Genomic DNA, 17,970 nt, shown 5'->3' with positions numbered 1-17,970 from the left:
GAACTAAGAGGTGGCTTCTTTTATCATAGGTGTGGATTCTGCTACTTGGAAGTGGAGAACATATTTGCTGGAGTTTACAACATTATCCCCACCACATTCCTGCCTCAGCAAGAGGGTCCTTTTTTCTTAGACTTTAACAGTTGTGCTCCTCTTAAGGTATCGCAGCTGCAGTGAGGAGACAGATCCGTGTATTGCCATTTAAGGAGGTGGTTTTGATCTCTCCTACAGTCTGAGAACAGGTGAATAACTCTTACTACACATACAAGAAAATTACATTCTAAGTGAGAGCCAAAAGCACAGAGTCACCGATCCACCAGTTCAGTGTGGCAGACAGCTGTAGTTTTTGCTGCTACGGTGTTCAACAGGCTTGTGAGTGGGCTGAAATGCTTATAGTCAAATGAACTGGCAGAACTGCATTTATTGGATTTTTTTCACACTTCAAATCAAAGTCTAGTGAGTCAAGAGAAAAACTACCATTGACCTCTTCTCCCAAAATACAGGGTATGTGGGGTTAAGACTTTATTCTTAAAAGTAAACATGTAAGAAAAAAAAAAAAAAGAAAAAGTCTTGTGTATTCTGCTTATTCGTTCTCAGGACCAAATAGCTTCTGCTACACGTTTGTGCTGCTAGCTTGAATGTTTTCAGCATTGAACTAGTTCTCACATCTAAATGTAAATTTACTACTGCTGCGCATTCCAGTAGTAGTATTCCAGCTTATCTAGAACGCATACACAGGAGTAAAGGAAAAGGAAGATTCCCTTCGGCTATTTCTAAAAGAAAAGCAATGGCTTTACTCACGTTCCATGTACTTGGTGAGCTGTTGATTGCATATCTGTAGGACTTTATACATAATATTACAGCGCGAGGTACTCTGTGGCTTTCTTCCTACTAGCTGCAAGACCTAGCTTGATCCAGACTGGCAGTAAAATTAGGAGGTCAGCCAGCAGGAGCACGCAGACAGTGCTGCACGCCCTTCCCTTGGCAGGTGTGAAAGGTTTTTGTCTAAAGCCGCACTGTAGGATCCCCTCTGTCTACAGAGGTAGCCCTGCTTGCCCATCATCGGCATCCCAGCAAGCAAATGTTTTGTCCTCAATATTTTTGTAAGAATTCAGCGTGTCAGGGAAGGATCATTTAGACCTCTCCCCCTAATAACCCACAGCCGCAAGAAACACACTTGCTGATCCCATTATACAAGATACCTTTTAAAAGGTAACTTTTTTTTAAGTTGAAACCAGTGAATGAATTGCGCGCTTGGCCAGTGCCGTCAGTAGGAGTAAGGTCAAAGTTCTTAAGAAAATGGTGGAATAAGTTGTTTGTTTTTTTTTTTTTTTTCAGAAGCCTCTGATCTATAGTCTTCCTCCATTAGATCTATATAGATTTTATCTGAAGTGGATTAAAGATAACCAAGTTTTTCTTTTTAATTTAAATACCAACTGCCTCACTGATCCTAAAATGCATTGGGATTTGTCTTTTTACAGATGGCAGACTTAAAATTGACAGCTGGGGGAGAGGGCGTTTTTAAAACAGCCATAGGAAGTTCTTCGCTGCTCAGGTTTGGCTTGGCAGTTTTCCAAGCAAAAAGGTAGCATTTAAATCTTATTTTGGAGCGCAGGTGCCACTTGGTCATTGGGAAACTGAGCCCACAGGCCACAGGAGTAACAGAAATATTATCTGTGGGCTAAAATTGTTCTTGTAGAAGTCTGCTACTAACCCTCTCCAGAAAGGATAAGTTCCCTTTTGTTTTGTTTCCCTCATCAGGCAGCTGCTTAGCAAATGTCTAGCTTTAAAAGGGCACTGAAAACACAGGCCTCTCTGACTGCCGTTCTCTCAAAGACCATCTGGGCTAGGAAATTTGTGACAAGTTTGTCACAGTGTGACTTACCTTCTTTTGCAAGGAAGTTTCTGATGATTATTGCACCAAATCAACACAGGGAACAGCATGGGTGCAAGCTGAGCAAAAAATAAATTAGGCTTATTGTGGTTATCCTTGGCTTTTGGGAATATGCGCAAAGGACTGCTTCATCCCTACAAAATTGAATTATGTTTTTAGCTTAGGCTAAACCAGAGGGGCAGCAGAACCTTGCATGTATTTTATCACCTATGAAGTTAGAGGTAGGTAGGAAGTCTCAGCTGAGTGTATTTTTGACAGTACAAAAGGCAGCTGCCAGAACTGCCAGCTTTTGGTACTAAGTTCTTACACATCTTGCCAACAGTAAAATCGGGGGCTGGTCTTCTCTCGTTGGTTTCTACTCTGCAGGAAGGGGTTTTGGGTTTTTTCCTTCTTCCCTTTTTTTTTTTTTTTTTTTGACCCCCAACAAGCACAAGCTAGCACCAAAAGCTTATGCTGGAGGAAACAAGCTCAGCTTCCACACTGTGCTGAACTCAGAGCGAGGAACATATGCAACTTAATGCCAGACAAAGGCATTAAGGACAAAGGATCCTGTCTCCACTCTTACATACACAGAGGATTGGGCTCATCCCCGTAACTGCACAGGATTTAAGCTTAGTAGCAGTGTCCTCTGTAAGGACAGCCCGACTCAAAACACTGCACCTATACAGGCTACTAGAATACGGTCACTGTACATTTCCCTTCATGTATAGGACAGAACATTCAGGCGGGGCATTTAAAAGGAAATACAAAACATTCTTAAAAATAAGTCTGCAGATTCTGTTTATGCCAAGGTAATTTTACAATAAAGTTTTCTTGCCCTTTTTTCTTAGGGGGAAAAAAAAAGTGTTCATGTAAGCACTTAAGATTTGCTTTGATATTTTCTGTCAAATACTTACATATTTTTTCCACAAGTAAATCTGGAAAAGTTATTGGAGAATGAAATGATCCTTAGATGATATCACGGCCTCAGACATAGGTTAAGCTTTTTTCCTCCCCTACCTCATCTAGCTTTTTTGATCTGTATGACAGAGAATATTAGATGCTGATGGAAGCGTTATGCAGCAAGACTCAGAAGGCTTGCGTGTGCAAAAGTTGAAATAGCGGCACCGCAGCTCAGACTGTAACAAAGGTACACTGGTCACGTTACTGTACTTCCAGTCAGACAGTCGTGCACCTCTTGACCCTTCAGTCTTCTCTGCCTGTAAACGTTCAAGTCAAGCTTTTAAACATTAAAACACAAAGCCCCATAAAATGTAGCACCAAGCATCCTGTACTCCTGTTGTTTGTCGCACACCATACAGTTCTGAACTACAGCATGAGGGGTAACTGACAAAACGAAAGCCGGTTGCTGTAAGGGGCTTTAAGAGGATTTACACTTTCTTTGATTCACTAAGGGACGACTGCTACAAAGAAGTGATTTTTTAATTCTCTACCAGCAGCGCGGAAGGATAACTGGAGATAGCGTTTTCAGAAGCTTTCACGTTCTCCTTACTTATGCACCACAAAGCCTGTTCTGTGTATTTTTTTTATTTTTATTTTTTAAAAACCCTACCTTAAAGCTCCATACAAGGTCCCGTAATGCTGCTGTTCATAGCTTGGGGTGGGACACCCCCCAGTCTGTTTTCTTAAGGGAGTCCTTGGTTAATGCGATCCATTGCTTCTCAAGGCCTTGGTGAGCAGTAGGACACGGACGAGCGGTAGCAGCAACTTCTATCCCCTCCACCCCATGAGTTCAAGATTCAGTCCTAGTTCCCTTGACCACCCAATCTGCGCTGTGTTTGAACAGCCAGCTCTTTGGAATTACGTTTGTGTACGTGCAAGTAGAGATTTTTATCGCTTCATCAAAAAGGACATTTAAATTGTTTGATAAAACCAAAGAGAAGCAGAATTCCTAGGTTAACATCTGCTTTATACATTCTCACTTTGGGGCAGCTGAACTGATCACGTATACTTTGATACACCAGAGGCTTATTTTTGTACCCATGAAGGCAGCTACCATCATGTTACACTTCAGAATGCAGAAAGAGCTGCAGCTGGAAAAAGCTTGTTCATTTGCCTGTACTCCGTTAGCGATGTATGTTCATTTAAGTTTGTCATATTTATAATTACGGCTTTTATGAAGTTTAAAATAAAATGAGTTTTCCATTAATTTATTAGACACGTGGTTCTGCCTGTTCACTTGCACCTTCAAAGTGCGATTTACCTGCCAAGTCCAGAAGAAGGCTGCAGCAAGGTCTTTAAAGAAACCTTGCAGAAGCATGGTGTAAAAGTAAGGGTATGGTGGGTTCCACCTCTTTAGTACCTCCTGATCAATGGTTTTACCCTGCTGGGAGCTGAACCCCATCAGGACGTAGGCAAGGCCGCACACACAACTCTTTTTATATCCTGCCGAACATAAAATTAAGTCATCGCCCAAATGCAGGGAGTTTGGGTTTCCAGTCAGAACTGGCAAGATGAGAGGAAATTCAACAGCAAGAGAGGTTAAAAAACCCACCAAACAAAGAAACAAACAGAGAAACAAAAAAAACCAAAGAAACAAAAAAAAACCCCAAAGGAACCAAAAAAAAAAAAGCCAACCAAAAGCAAAAACAAAAAAAAAAAAAAAAAAAAAAAAAAAAAAAAAAAAAAAAACAGCAAAGAAACAAAAAACCAACCCCAAAATACCCAAACAACCCAGGAAAGCATAAGAGGGGTTGACTAGCAAGTCTGCAAAAATAAGATATTCAACCACAAATATCTCTGCTAATTTTCCTAACTGTATGCAGCACAGACAATAGCTTAATTACAGAAGTAAGAACACCGAATACAATGTGGCACTTCTGTACTGCTTTTCATTCCGTATTTAATACCGTTGATTCCAGCTTTCCCCAAGCATCAGTCACATCAGAAGTTGGAACCACCAACTTCTTTCTTAAGCATTTACTGGGCTGGGAAGTGCTACCAATGGCAGAGTTCAGCCTTTAGGTCTTTGCAAGATGTAAATGTATAAATATTTAAAGCTACTGCAGCTTCACCACTATAACATGTTGCATCTAATTTTTATGAAAACAGGTTTCTTTACCTCCAATTCTGCATGGCCTTGCAGCAAATTTCAGCAGCATTAAGTACAGAGGTGTTAGGTAGCAGAATACCTTCCTCTCTTCTGCATACTAAGGGATTTTGGAAAACTTGACTAAAGCTTCTGGACTCAGAACAAAAAGCAAATCATGGATCTGGGGATTCAGGAAGGTGGAAGGAGGTAACAGTCATCCACATACCGCTAAGGGTTCCAACACCAGAGTGACACCGGGCTGCAATCTTCGACTGGAAGTGGATATTTAAAGACAAACTTGCTGTGGGAGAAGGTTCGGTTCTTAGCACTTGAGATAGACTTAGCTTGCACGGACTCGAAATGTGGAAAACAAAAATGTTTACTGTAGTGTGAAGAATTTTACATTAACTTTGAGAATAGATACACAAGCTGTGGCAGGGACGAAGTACAACAGGACTGCAAAAACATAGAATAGAAAATACTTTGGGCAATACTAAAATTCCCATCAAATTAACAATATAAACTGACATCTTAGATAAAATGGTGCTTTCAGAAATGCTTAGCCACCAAAACTGAAGAGTCCTAGGATTTTTACTACCACTTATTAGCATAATTACCAGACACTACTACTGCCTAACAGCTGCTGGCAAAACATGCCCCTGCCCTTTCTAGTTTTATTGAACGCTTTCTCTAGGGCATACTAAAATCCCAAGTCCCTTTAACAGTTATAAAACCCCACACAGTACAACCTACGGAGAAGCTTAAGAACACATTGTCAATCTACACTGGCAATTCCTTTTCTTCATGCATATTTCAAGGGCGAATCCCTTATCGTAACTGTCCCAAAAACATCTATGACTCCCATTTTTGAGGGAAGAAAAAAAAAAAAAACAAAACCCAAAAAAATCCACTTAAAGTGCTGAAAAATAATACTTCACTTCTTATGGCGAGGGGCCAACCAACTCTTTTTGGTCACTGGAATCACCCTCGGAGTCAGAGGCAGGTGGCTCAAAAGGGCCCACCCACCGCCGAGCATTACTGTCCCCTTTCTGTCCCTCTCTCAACACCCGCTTTTCAGAGGCGTGACTCATCTTTATCCTTTCTGTGAGCACCAAGGGAAGAGCGAAGGCTTTTAGACCCCACACATGCAACAGCTTTCCCGTATACAAAGTATTTCTACAGGTTCAGCATAATACAGACAAATACAGATGTTTAAAGAATATGCCACTTATACTCAAGAGATCCACTGTATCTAAAGAGCGTTTCATTCTACAAAACTGAAGCCAAACCGTTCTCTGCGAATGTCTGGCTTGAATTTCAGACCCCCTGCTGGCATGAATTTCCACGGGAACATTACTAGTTATTGCTTCAGCCAGGCTGCTACAAAACAATTTACAAAGTCTGTGAAATACGAGCACGGCTTAAACATTTGATAACTCGTCCGGCCTACAAAGGATTTACTGAATAAAAACTTCAGCCCTCCACATCAATTAGACTTCGTAGTGCAGTTTTAAATTCTTAGAGTAAACGCTTAAGATTTGGCATATATTATTGGCACGATGTTCTTCAAACACTTAGAAGTTCACGTATAAATATTTATACTCCCATTAATCAGGACGGGGCACGAGAAGGACTCAGCCAATCTGGGCAGCTTTTCTGCCTGCGCATAGTCCCTCTTTGATTTTCATGCACTGAAGGGAGAGCTGCTTCATTCGGTTATCCAAAGCCAGCCCCTCAGCGGAGCTGCTCCTGTTGCTGCTCCTATTCTTGTTCACTCTGTCGCTTGTCTTGTTCTCAGCCCCTTCTGCCCTATCCCCTGCAAAGAAAGGATTAAACTAGATGTTAAACCCGGATTTCATTCTGCAACTTAAGCTTCAAGCGGGTGCCTCTGCAGCTTCCTTTGCCAGAGCGCGCAAAAAATTAATAGGAGCAGGAGCAAGATGCTTTAACGAAACCGAAGTCGGCCTCCCGAGCCGCGCTCGTCTTGTGCACTGCATCAGCAAACTACCGTGCCAACAGCCTTAGGGTGGAGTACACAAGAGCGGTGGTAATCCTCTAGTCTGAATTTGTCAGCAAGGGCTGGCAGAGCCTGCAAGAGGTTCCTTTTGGCATGTTATTTCTTTTTTTTTTTTTTTCCTGGGAAGCAGGATTTTCAGCAAGCAGGAGAGTAATTTACAAAAAAAACCCAAAAAACAAAAACCCCTAAACTCAGATTTTCCTTAAAGTAAATGTACCATCAGAATCCCACTGATGCCTTATTTCATGAGATACCTCGAACCTCTCCACTGAGACAGATCTGGGCAACCTTCCCAGCCAGGAGAAGAATAATGAAAACATTTTAGATGTCATCATTAACTGTGGGATGCAGGGGGCCTTCAAGAACTGCCTTCCCCAAGGAAGCGGCCAGCGGGTCAGAGCTCAGCGAGCTGGCGAAATGCCTAGGGGAGCTGAGAAGGTTTTCCTGCTCCCTTTATAAAGCTGAAAAGCATTGGCCTGGGGCGTATCCAGCTGTGCGTACCTCTTTCGGCTTCGCACTCGGGGGAGGATGCCCCACTGCACTCGCTGCGGGGGCCGAGGGCAGGAAAGATCATCCCGAACTCTGAGAGGGATACAGGGCTGGGCAGATCCAGGCTTCCAGGTCGTGTCGCGGGAGGAAACTGAGTGGGCACCTCACAGGGACTCGTAGGACCAGAGCTGAAGCTGGACACCGACTGAGTTTCCGAATCTTCTTCGGATATGAAGCTGCTGCCGTTGTCATCCTCAAACACTTCTGAAGCCACTGCAACGTTCAAAGAAGATTCCAGTTAGCAAACCTACCCCCCCCTCCTGCACCTTCCCGGACAAAGGCAGTTTCTCAGGCTTGCATCTTCCGTACATGCATGCGGTGCCAACCCAGGGGCTGCTTCTGCTCGTACTCTGCCCCCTTTGCAAAGCCTTAACCCGGCATTTCACACATCGGTCATGAGGGCCCAATCCTGCTCTCAGGAATGGTGCACCTGCCAGCCACACCACACAAGGCCAGCTCTACCCTAGCTACTGCTCTGTGTCCCAAGATGTTCCCAAGCTGGCCTTGTTCACTTGCAGCCTTCGGTACATAACTTTGGCCAGGGCTTAGTCCCCTGCGCCCGCCTCAGCCAGCACCATCTTGATCCCAGCACAGACTCCTGGTTATTTAAGGCACCAGTAAGAAAGATGTAGCTCCAGGGGCAGATCGCTTCTACCTTATCTTCCTACTTCTGCAGTTAAAAATCCAAGATGAACTCCCAAGAACCTCTTTTTGGATGAGGATCACCAAGCAACACCAGATTAAAAAAAGCCCCACCCACATACATCATTTTCCCCACTCACGTTTGCTCGGATCTGAATTCTAATTAAAGCAAGGCAACTCCAAACTGTCCGGTGGCTAGAGTCAGCTGCGGGCTCTTTGTTAGCAACAAGAGGAGGAATCCATTAAAGATGGTTCCATTTTGTGCAAATGGGGGTTCAGATTTGGCTGAAATTTAACATTTTACAATCTTGGCTCATTGTAGGATGGGGACCTATGAGCCAAAGACTTCTGCACACAAGTAGCCCCGCTGGGACTGGAAGGTTTTTTTACGTGCATCAGTCTCTACACAGCGAAAGCGTGTGCTGGAATCACACTGGTCTGAAGAAGTCCCAGGAACAGCAAGACGTTTACAGTGACCTGAGGTTATCTTCAATTACGCCTCCTTGTGATTCCTGCCATTGTTGGAGAGGCTCAGAACCCCCTTGAAAGAGCAGCGGGAGCAAAGCAGCAGCATTAACGAAACAGCTCAAAGAAGAAGTTTCAAAGTAGCTCTTCTGTTACCCCGGCAGCCTGGGGCTCACTTGCGCCAGGCGGACGCGAAGGGTGCCAACAGGGGCAGCTACCGTCACCGTTACTGCAGAGATGTTCAGCCTCTTTCTGCTGTATCTGCAGATTGCAGAACTGTACTTACACATTGCAGAATTGACCTAAAAAGCTTCAAACATAAAATGGCTAACGTTCCTGAGCCCCCTCCAGGGCACTTTGTTGTGGTTTGGGTTTTGTTGTTTTGTTTTTAATGATGTCAAATCCAAGACTGCAGAGCGGCCTTTCTCCTCACTCGCTGTGTTTTATCAATGTACTGTGAGCAATACAGATAACTTTGCAGGGGGTGAAAGCAAAACAAAGTTGGGCAAAAAAGATGTTTCCAATTACACGAGTCTTCTCCCTGGCAAGAAGCACTGACACCAGCCAGTCTGCAACAAGCACAACTTAAACTGTAGCTTACGTATCACCATCTAAACTTACTGTAACACACAGGAGCATCTGCTAGGGCCAAAAAACTCTTGCTGATGATGAGCTGTTTTATTCAACTCCAGCAGACAGAAATCGAGATACAAAAGGGCCTTGGTAGAACCCCCCCACACCTTACAATGCATCAGAGCTTAACCTGTCGAGGCTATTTTGGTCACTATGTCTGGCAGGCTGCTAGTCCTGCCCTGTCATAACCCAGTTCTGAGCTGGCACTAGACACAACCTGGAGCCCTTCCACCTATGTCAGACTGGGCATTTCAAAGAGAGGGATGAGCCCGTGCTGCCAGTCCTGGCCTGCAGCCGCAGCAGAGGCCAGGGGGGCCAGCAACTGGGTGCTCCAAATTAACTTCCCTGGCTCTTTCTGCCCCTACGTACCAGGCCCCTGAACTCCTTCAGCACAAGAAAACCCTCACTCAGTTATACCTAAGGCTCTTGGAGGCCTTCTGCGCAAGGAGGGGGAACTTGCAGGTAATCTCTGCCTAACTCAGAAAGGCTCAACCTCAGGACTTCAGGGTGGCAGAAGATACACAGCCATACTGACACCCCATTGCATCAGCTGGCCCAGACATCCTGCTCGCTTGCTGTGGCAGCTCAGGTCCCAGCTGCGCAGCACTGAGTGCAAGAGCTCCAGCACATCACGCAAAAACTCCTGCTGCTGCAGAGGATGGAGGCCAGCCCAGGGCTGCCTCCCAGTTCCCATGGCACAGACGGGCTGAACCATGGACCTACAAGGCCTTGGTGATGGTACGCACCAGGGTCTACAAGGGAACTGCACCCTCAGCCTTCGGGCACTTTTGGGTTGTGTAATTATGAACTACTGCAATCCTGACCTAGACTTTTCCCTGCAGAAATGGAGCTGAAATACAAATTAAACTGGGACTTGCTGGACTGGGCAACAAAAAAATACCTTCTGCATCAAGAAATGGAGGAAAGTGCCCAGGAGTGGAGGAAAAAGCAGGCCACATACAATGTCCATCTACCCACTTTCACCCAGAGCCAGGCCAAAATCAAACTCACAATACAATGGACCATCCCAGTCTTTGCAACCCAAGGTGGTTCCCATGTGCCACCAGAAAGCAGAGGTTACCCAGGCTTGGAGCTTGCTCGGTGGTTGCTGCTGTCACCCAAGAGAAACGTCTCTCAGACAGAGCCTCTCGGTACACTGCATTAATTGCTGCTTCTTTGCTCCCCTTGTTCGCAGCACAAGGTTTTCAGCACACTCTGCTGAAATCACATATTGGCAAAAGATCCTGCAGTGCACAGGAGCTTATCCTTACACCCCTTCTGTGCAAGCGACACACCTTTCCGTACTGCCGTAGCCACAACTTTAGTCCCTCTGCCACAGGCCCAGCACTGCAAGACAAGCACTTGATCCAAAAGGTCTGTTTCCAAACAGCGCTGCTGCCTCAGCAACCTGGCTGAACGACCCACAACAGCCTGCGGCCAGCCCAGGCCAGTCACCAACAGCAGCAGCACTGGCTTAAAAATCAGAAGCATGCTTTGAAGTGCATGAATTTTGTTTCTTTCATACAGCACCGTACAAAAACCAACAGTGATGCTAAAAGAACAGCTGATGCCCTTCAACTCCTATCCCTTCCCTTTGAAAACTGGCTGTTACAGAATACAATAAACTCCTGCAACAAGGAGAAGCGTAACAAGTGAGCTGCAGTCCCACAACAGCCAGCAGATTTCAAACTGCAGAATACGCAGAGCAACCTTCATCTCAGCATTTCTTATGATGCCCATGGGATATTCCCAGGCACAAGAGCACTCTGTACTCACTGGAGATGGCATCCGACTCCCCTTTACTTGCTGACAGGTCTTCGACAGAGGTATTGCTCCCTTCAGCACCCACGCCGCACCCGCGGGGCCCCATGGCAGTGGACCGTCTCCTCTCGTGAATCTCATCTGAGATCATCTCCAAGTTTTTCAAGGCAGTCTTGTACTCTCCCTTTGCCAGGGCCAGTTTTGCCTGCAGGTCATCCACTGTTTTCTTCAGTTGCTAACAAGGAAGACGGGTATTAGATGCGCTTCCATTATGAACGATGCACAGTATGCAGTTCCCTGGTATGTGTCTGCATGATTTGACTCTGCACAGGCAAGCTAGCATAAGCCAGGGTTGGTATTTAGGTGATGGGAGAGTTGGCAATTCAAAAAGCACCCCAGTGCAAGCAGCAGCACTCGTGAAGGAGATAGCAGCAAGGCAAACCATGGGAGCCAGGGGCTGGGACTGCCTCTGGAGTGTGGTAACGGCCCCTGACTATGTGTAGAGCAGGGGTTGCCCTGTTAATGTACAGGATCTCTCGTTAACATGAATCCAGCTCTCGACAGTATGTTGCTGCTTATCCCAACACCACAACCACCCCTAAGGCTTTGCTGGCAGCCCCTGCCCGCAGGGCACAGCCTGGCTGTGGGTCATCCATCTAAAGGGGGAAGCCTCACACTCCTCTGAGCACCAAACCCATCACTTCTTGGTCACCAAACCTGCGGACGAGAAAGCAGCAAGCCTCAAACCCTGACAGCTGTAATGCAGCAGTTCCCACGTCCCCAGGCACAAACCCCACTCTACAGCAAGGGCAAAAGTGTTGTATACCCTGTCTCCCAAAGGTAAAGACACTGCTTGTGTATCTGTAGCTGTCTCAACTCTGGCTGATACTGTACATGAAGAGCATTCTGTGCTGTCTTTTGTATTACATTTTACGCAATCACTCCGCTTCAGGGAGGCACTGAGCATGGAGAAGCAACAGGCCCCCAAACAGCAGGCCTTTGCCCATGGAGAAAAGGGGATTTCTCAGAAGATGCCTCTAGCCAGAAGGCATTACTAGGCTGGCACCCAGCCCAGGACAGGCAAGGATTCAGCTCCATACAGCAGCAGCTGCTGACCACGGCTATACGGTCAAGACAGAGGAGCAGAGGGCAGCCCAAGCCCAGATCCTGGCAAGCAAAAGGTGCACACCAGAGTCTCCAAAGCTCGCAAAGAACTATTGCATCTCAGGCAGCCCAGGGAAGGTCTCACAAAAGCAGTGTGGGATATACCTTGCAGCCCAGGCAAGGAATGGGAATCATCTCCTAGCTAGGCTCCTGCTGACCTAGCACCCTGCTGGAGTCTCCCTGCACCCGTGGCCAACAGTGCAAGGCAACGTGCTCCACTTAGACCCTGTGCGCATCCCACACACCTACAGCACCAGCCACCGGCCACTACCCTTCAACTCAGAGGAGCCAGGCCCCCAGTTTTTGGGGGGCCACATGCAGCAAAAGTCACTCAGATAGAAAGAGCACGATTCTTGCATTTGAAATTTTAGTGAGACTTTGCTTTCCCACCCCCAGCAGCTCCAAGACTAAGGGCTGTAATAGCAGGGATTACCATCCCAGGCACAACTGCCATGGCCACCCTGGGGCCACTGCACCCTGCGAGGCATGCACTGTGCCCAAGCACCAGCTAGACACTGTTGCACCACAGAGTGTGCCGTGCAGAAATGCCAGAAAAAGCCCTGGCAGCCTATCCAGCTAAGCCCCAACCCCCACTTCTGCCAAACGCAAAATTAGAATTTCACATCTGCGTGATGTTTGAGTACTTCAAGCAAGTTAACTTGTTCTGTTAATTGACCCAACCAAGGAACAGAAAAGAGCACCCCAAGCACAGTTAAACAGTCTAATGCACAAAACACAGAGGGGGCAGGGGGACACACAGGGACACCCCCAAAGAAACCCCAAAGACTTCAAACTACAAGCAGCAAAGACGGTCAAACTGTATTTGTTCATTTCTCAGCAGGGTTCAAACACTCTTATTTCACACCAGGAAACAAAGCCTCTCAGTCTTTTATCTTTAAAATGTGCTTAGCAAATTGCTCAAGAGGTTTTGAATTGAATTGGTTTTGTACAGAAATGCACCACAGTTGTCAGAACACTTTAGATGTAATTTCAGTATTTACCGTAAGCAGTAAAGAGTTTCAGATGGAGCTGACATACATACGTACCTCTAGCTGAACATAGTACCTTGCCTTGAGTTCAAAATAAGGTCTGTGGAAAAACAAAGAACAATTGTTTACAATCACCGAATGCAGAGTACTGGAGTGGGAGTTGCTCTTTCGTGTTTCACTGTAATCCCAGGAGGCTACTATCTAGATGATAGAACACCTACATGTGCTCTCAATGCTTCTCTTTCCCCCTCTAATATATCTATTTCTCATGGGTCTTTTGACCTAAATACAAACTGCAAAATTCCAGGTTTTAGAGTTGACAGCACAATTCCTTCAGGCCTAGATTCTGCAAGATATTTAAATGCAATGACCAGCTTCAGGCGTAGGCATCCTCTCTGTATCCATCTCATTTTTGACCCCACAGCACGCTTGAATTCCCCACAGAAGGTGAGCCTGAGACTTCCCCATGCTGTGATGTGGGGGTGGAGGGGCAGCTCTTGGTGTTTTTTCAGTGAAGGAGAAGGGATGAAGGGAGGTCAGAGCACCACATGCAAGGGCACAGCACTTCCCGCCAGCGGCCCACCAGGCACTTCCCTCCCACTGCACAGCTCTCCAACAGCTTGCTCAAACACTGAGCACAGTGTCTCACCCAGACGGCTTCCCACTATAGACAACAAAACTTGCTTATAAAGTTGCAGGACGACAGGGGCACAGGAGGTGCAGTACTAGAAACCACATTCCAGCTTTGAAAGTCTTGAAGCCCACAAGCCAGTATCATCTGATGTAACACTGGGCAGCAAAAAAAGCCCTGATTTTTTAGGAGGGCTCACCACCCTCCTCACCTCTCAGAAGCTCTCCTGGAAAGTATGGGAGCAAGAAACAATCAGATATGGGTTTACACTAAATAGAATGTTAACTACCCTGATCGTATTTCTACCCTGACAGCAAGCCTCTTCTGACCTTTAAGTCCTACTGCAGCTACACTTTGGACTGTGCACCAGAACTCAGGAGCCTAAAACTGTGGCTTTCTGATCCTATATGCCTTGAAGGGTTGAATTCACTACACAGGCATACAGAAAATAACTGGAGTCACATTTCCCTGAGACTCGGTTATTTCGCAGCTTCTATGTTTTTAATCAACCCCCCACTAGTGGCACACAGCCAATTTTGCGATGTTTCCACTGACACCGATCCAGCCAAACTGCACCTCTGCCTTCCCTCCCTGGGACACAGCCCTGCCAAAGTCTACACAGATGGACCTGCCTGGCATGGTGAAACATTGCAGCTGGGAGCCTGGATCCAGCAGTTAAAGGACTCCTACAGCCATACCCCAAAGCAAGGGGAAGGCAGAGACACTGACAAAACAGTGTTGCAGGGAAACGCGTGCTGGGAAAACAGTGAAACCCACCCACCTCAGATGACCCAGTTCTCTCCCTTCCTTACCCTGGTGCCAACCAGGAGGGAACAACCAGGCTTGAATCCTAACCTCCCATCAGCTTCCACGCGCCTGGGGGAAAGATCCCCCTTCTATCAGCAAACAAGCACGATGTTTGCTGATGACATATGCATGTATGGCATATGCATGTGTGCATACACAAATACATATACACGCATGTATGAGCAGGCACATTTACAGGTAACAGACAAGATGTCACCTAAGCCAGGAAAAGGATACCAACAGCCTGACACGTAAGAGTTCGAACCTAAGCACTCTTCCTTGCTCATTGCTAACACACAGCCGGGCACCTGATGCCAGCACAAAGCATCGCAATGGTGGGGTAGGGACTCGTGTCTCCTCGGGTCACTTCATTCTCTTACATCCATGACCCTGTAAGTACTGAAACCTGGTCCATGACCCAGCAGGGCTGGCCAATCATTCACTGATGCAATGGGTGTCCTACCCCATCAGTTGTCTAAGTCTATGCCATTGCATAGTCAAGCAAAGTGCTTTTTAAGTAGACAACAGGAAGAGTGAAAGGCACTTTGCCCAAGCCACCGGAGCAGAAAGTGACTTCCAAAAACCAGCCAACACAGGCGAGTTCATTATCCTACAGCTCAGAGGCACTGAGCCAGAAGATCTGGCGACTGTTAAGAAGATGCAGCCGTATGCACATTCATAGCTTACAAGCAAGTCAGTGCGCAGAAACAGAATTAAAAGCAAAACCAAACCAAAACAATCCAATAAGCACCCACTCATCAACTTTACATGGCAAATCATCTAAATTACTTTCCTTCAGGCTGTCCCTGTCTTACTTTCAAATAGTAATGCTTTAAGCATCTTAATCCAGACTGAAGTGAGGAGAAAATGCAAATCATTTTTTGGATGGGAAAGAGCAACTCGTTCAGCACGTCTACCCACGAGTTTATTGGAAAGAGGGGATGGACAACACGGGCCTGAAAGGCCAGGCATTACAGCCAACCCTTCACGCACCACCCAGCGAGAAGCACAGAGCAGTTTGCTGGTGTTAAATCCTTCCTGAAAAGCAGCTAGTAGCCAGCTTCGCCTTACAATACAAGCAGCTGCAAATTCAGCAGCCTCATTTCCCAGTTTTATGTAGCCACTTGACAGCACTGATATTTTTAGCTCAGTTTCAATTTTCCTTTACGTGAAAACTGCAGTGCTGAGATGACTGACCTTTCCATCATCCCTATGTAGCATGACTTCAAATACATCAACGGTAAGCCTGTTTGTGCCAACAGGCATCTTCCACTTTAATGCTGGGTTAGAACTGACATTTCTATACACCCCTTACTAAAGGGTCTCCAAAACACCCTGCCTGGGTGGATTATGCTGCAGTCAGCCCTGCTTCTGAGACAAGGGAATATGTTGGGATCCTTCCACACAAGTGAAAACCAGCCTGTCCCGAGGAGAACGACACAAGGCAACACTCCCATGAGTGTAGTTTCAGCAAGGAAATGAAGACTCAGAAGGCAAATCACACGAGGGGCAGCTGGGGCATCAAGCTCAGCACCATCATTGTTATAAAAAGGTATGCAAGACCCCACTGACAGCTTATCAGGGTCTTCGTTTCAAATCTTATTGTAAGGAAGGAACTCCTAGCAGCCAAACCACTTCTTGGATATTGCTCTTATCCAGAGGAGTCTGTCATTTAGTGATCTGATGATATTTTTTCACAGTCCCTGTGCAGTGCTAGACAAACAGCATGCAGCTCATTCTACAAAGCCATGCTGCTACACCGTTTCAGCGCACGTGCTTGAATCTTCCTTGAGAACTGCTAATCCTTTCTTGAATTGAGCAAACACCAATCAAAATAGATTTTTAGTTGACCGATTTCACCAAAAAGTCATTTTTAGATGGAGGGATTAAAAGCTAAATACAGCAAGCAGATTGTTTAGACAAGCTACAGTCTGGAAATATAAAGAAAACGACTGTGAAATATAAAGAGGATTAAGAATTGGTTGCAAACAGGGCCAAAATTTTAAACAGGTTCTGGGCAAAAAGCTGTTTCACTTCTCCGCAAGAGAGCAAAACTGCACATCAAATGCGGACACATTTATTAATGACTCTTGCTGCTTAGCTATGCTCTCTGAAGTGCGTTTCCTTCCCCAAGAATAACTCTAGCACAGCTTTGCTACGGCAGCATTAGGAAGTAAACAAGTCTGATAATACAGCATGCGACACTGATGCAGTCTCACACCTTCCAGGTTTCTGTCACTTGCTTTGTTGCTCTCCTAACTAAAAATAAGAACTAAACTGCAACCAATCCTAAACTGCAAAACATCTACGCACAGAACTCTGCAGCTCTGTAGCCAACATCTGTGTAAATCCCATGAGCCCATTTTTCAAGTCACACGCCACCAAAGGGTTCAATGCACTAGAAGACGACCAAGAATATACCCAGAAAAGGTTTCTTATCCCACGTGGTTCACCAGTTTATCAAGTCAGGTGCTTCAAAAGACACTTACAAGGACAACAAATGCAAGGACAAATACCAGTACCAATTGTGGGGTGAGGCTGTTGCATGCAGGAGCCCAAAGGGAGAGGTACAAAGGGGAACACACTTCCACACTTTTCGAAGAACCCTACAGAATAGGTATTTCCCCCAAACAGATTTCACCACTAAACTCCTCTCCAAACATACTTTGATTTATTGATGGCTCTTTTCAGCTTCTTCTCCAGTTGTTTCATTCTTCCCATGGCAGCATTGTATTTGGCTGCAGTCTCCTTGTGAACCAACTCGCTTCTTGTTTTGGTCTGTTCCGCCTCCATGACCTTCAAGAGGGGGAAAAAAAAGTTTGAGTGGCAGGACACAACGATCCATTTCTTAGCATTTTAATTAACAGCATCTTCACAATCTCTCCAATCAAGCTCATGTCAGGAAAGCGAAGGTATAGAAAAAATTGCTTTCAATGAACTTACTTAAAAGTCGTTCCTAAAAAGAGCATCAGTATGTCACATCTGCAAACACTGTGTTAATTATGACAGAGGTGTTGCAGCTTCTTGCATAGTATCTCTTATGGGAAGTTCAGAAGACCCTCAAATTCTGGGATCATCTATTTTTTTTTTAACCCAGTTAGATATTCAGGAGTGGAGCAGCACTAGCAGAAGTCACCCAGTTAGGTTTAACAGCGTTGTTTCTGTTCCCTCCTGCTACTCTCACGGGAGCCTGCCTTTCCCAGCAGGGAGCCGGCAGGCTGCTCAGACCCGGCTGCAGTCCCACCACTCTGGAAAGGGCTGAAACCCAACCACAGCGCTGGGAGGACTGAAATGCAGTTCAGCCTGAATCATCAGTCACCAGAAAATAGCATCTTCAACGTCTGCCTGTTTGCAGAAGGCCAAGAAGCTGGCTTGTCTCTTAAAACAGCT

The 17,970-nt window shown here is 45.9% G+C and overlaps 2 protein-coding genes across 4 annotated transcripts in view; one reads left to right on the top strand and one right to left on the bottom strand.

Annotated features, from left to right (window-relative positions):
• CAPN7 (calpain 7) overlaps positions 1–2,722 on the top strand; it is a 35,966-nt gene extending 33,244 nt beyond the window's left edge. For all 3 annotated transcript variants that reach the window (XM_035895693.1, XM_009640173.2, XM_035895694.1), the window contains one exon: positions 30–2,722. In XM_035895693.1, coding sequence (XP_035751586.1) covers positions 30–174 — 145 coding nt within the window. In that variant the 3' untranslated portion in view covers positions 175–2,722. The remainder of the gene's footprint in view (positions 1–29) is intronic.
• A 2,329-nt stretch (positions 2,723–5,051) lies between these two features.
• SH3BP5 (SH3 domain binding protein 5) overlaps positions 5,052–17,970 on the bottom strand; it is a 54,943-nt gene continuing 42,024 nt past the window's right edge. Inside the window, exons 5-9 of the mRNA XM_009640202.2 lie at positions 17,246–17,376; positions 13,200–13,242; positions 11,005–11,224; positions 7,441–7,701; positions 5,052–6,738 (exon numbers count right to left, since the gene is read on the bottom strand). Of these exons, the coding sequence (XP_009638497.1) occupies positions 6,557–6,738; positions 7,441–7,701; positions 11,005–11,224; positions 13,200–13,242; positions 17,246–17,376 (837 nt within the window). The 3' untranslated portion in view covers positions 5,052–6,556. The remainder of the gene's footprint in view (positions 6,739–7,440; positions 7,702–11,004; positions 11,225–13,199; positions 13,243–17,245; positions 17,377–17,970) is intronic.

This window comes from Egretta garzetta, unplaced genomic scaffold (genome assembly GCF_000687185.1).
Source record: "Egretta garzetta isolate BGI_Z169 unplaced genomic scaffold, ASM68718v1 scaffold96, whole genome shotgun sequence".
In the NCBI taxonomy this organism is placed as follows: Eukaryota; Metazoa; Chordata; class Aves; order Pelecaniformes; family Ardeidae; genus Egretta; species Egretta garzetta.
Note: the sequence above shows the minus strand (reverse complement) of the source record. Positions and strands in the feature narration are given on the sequence as shown.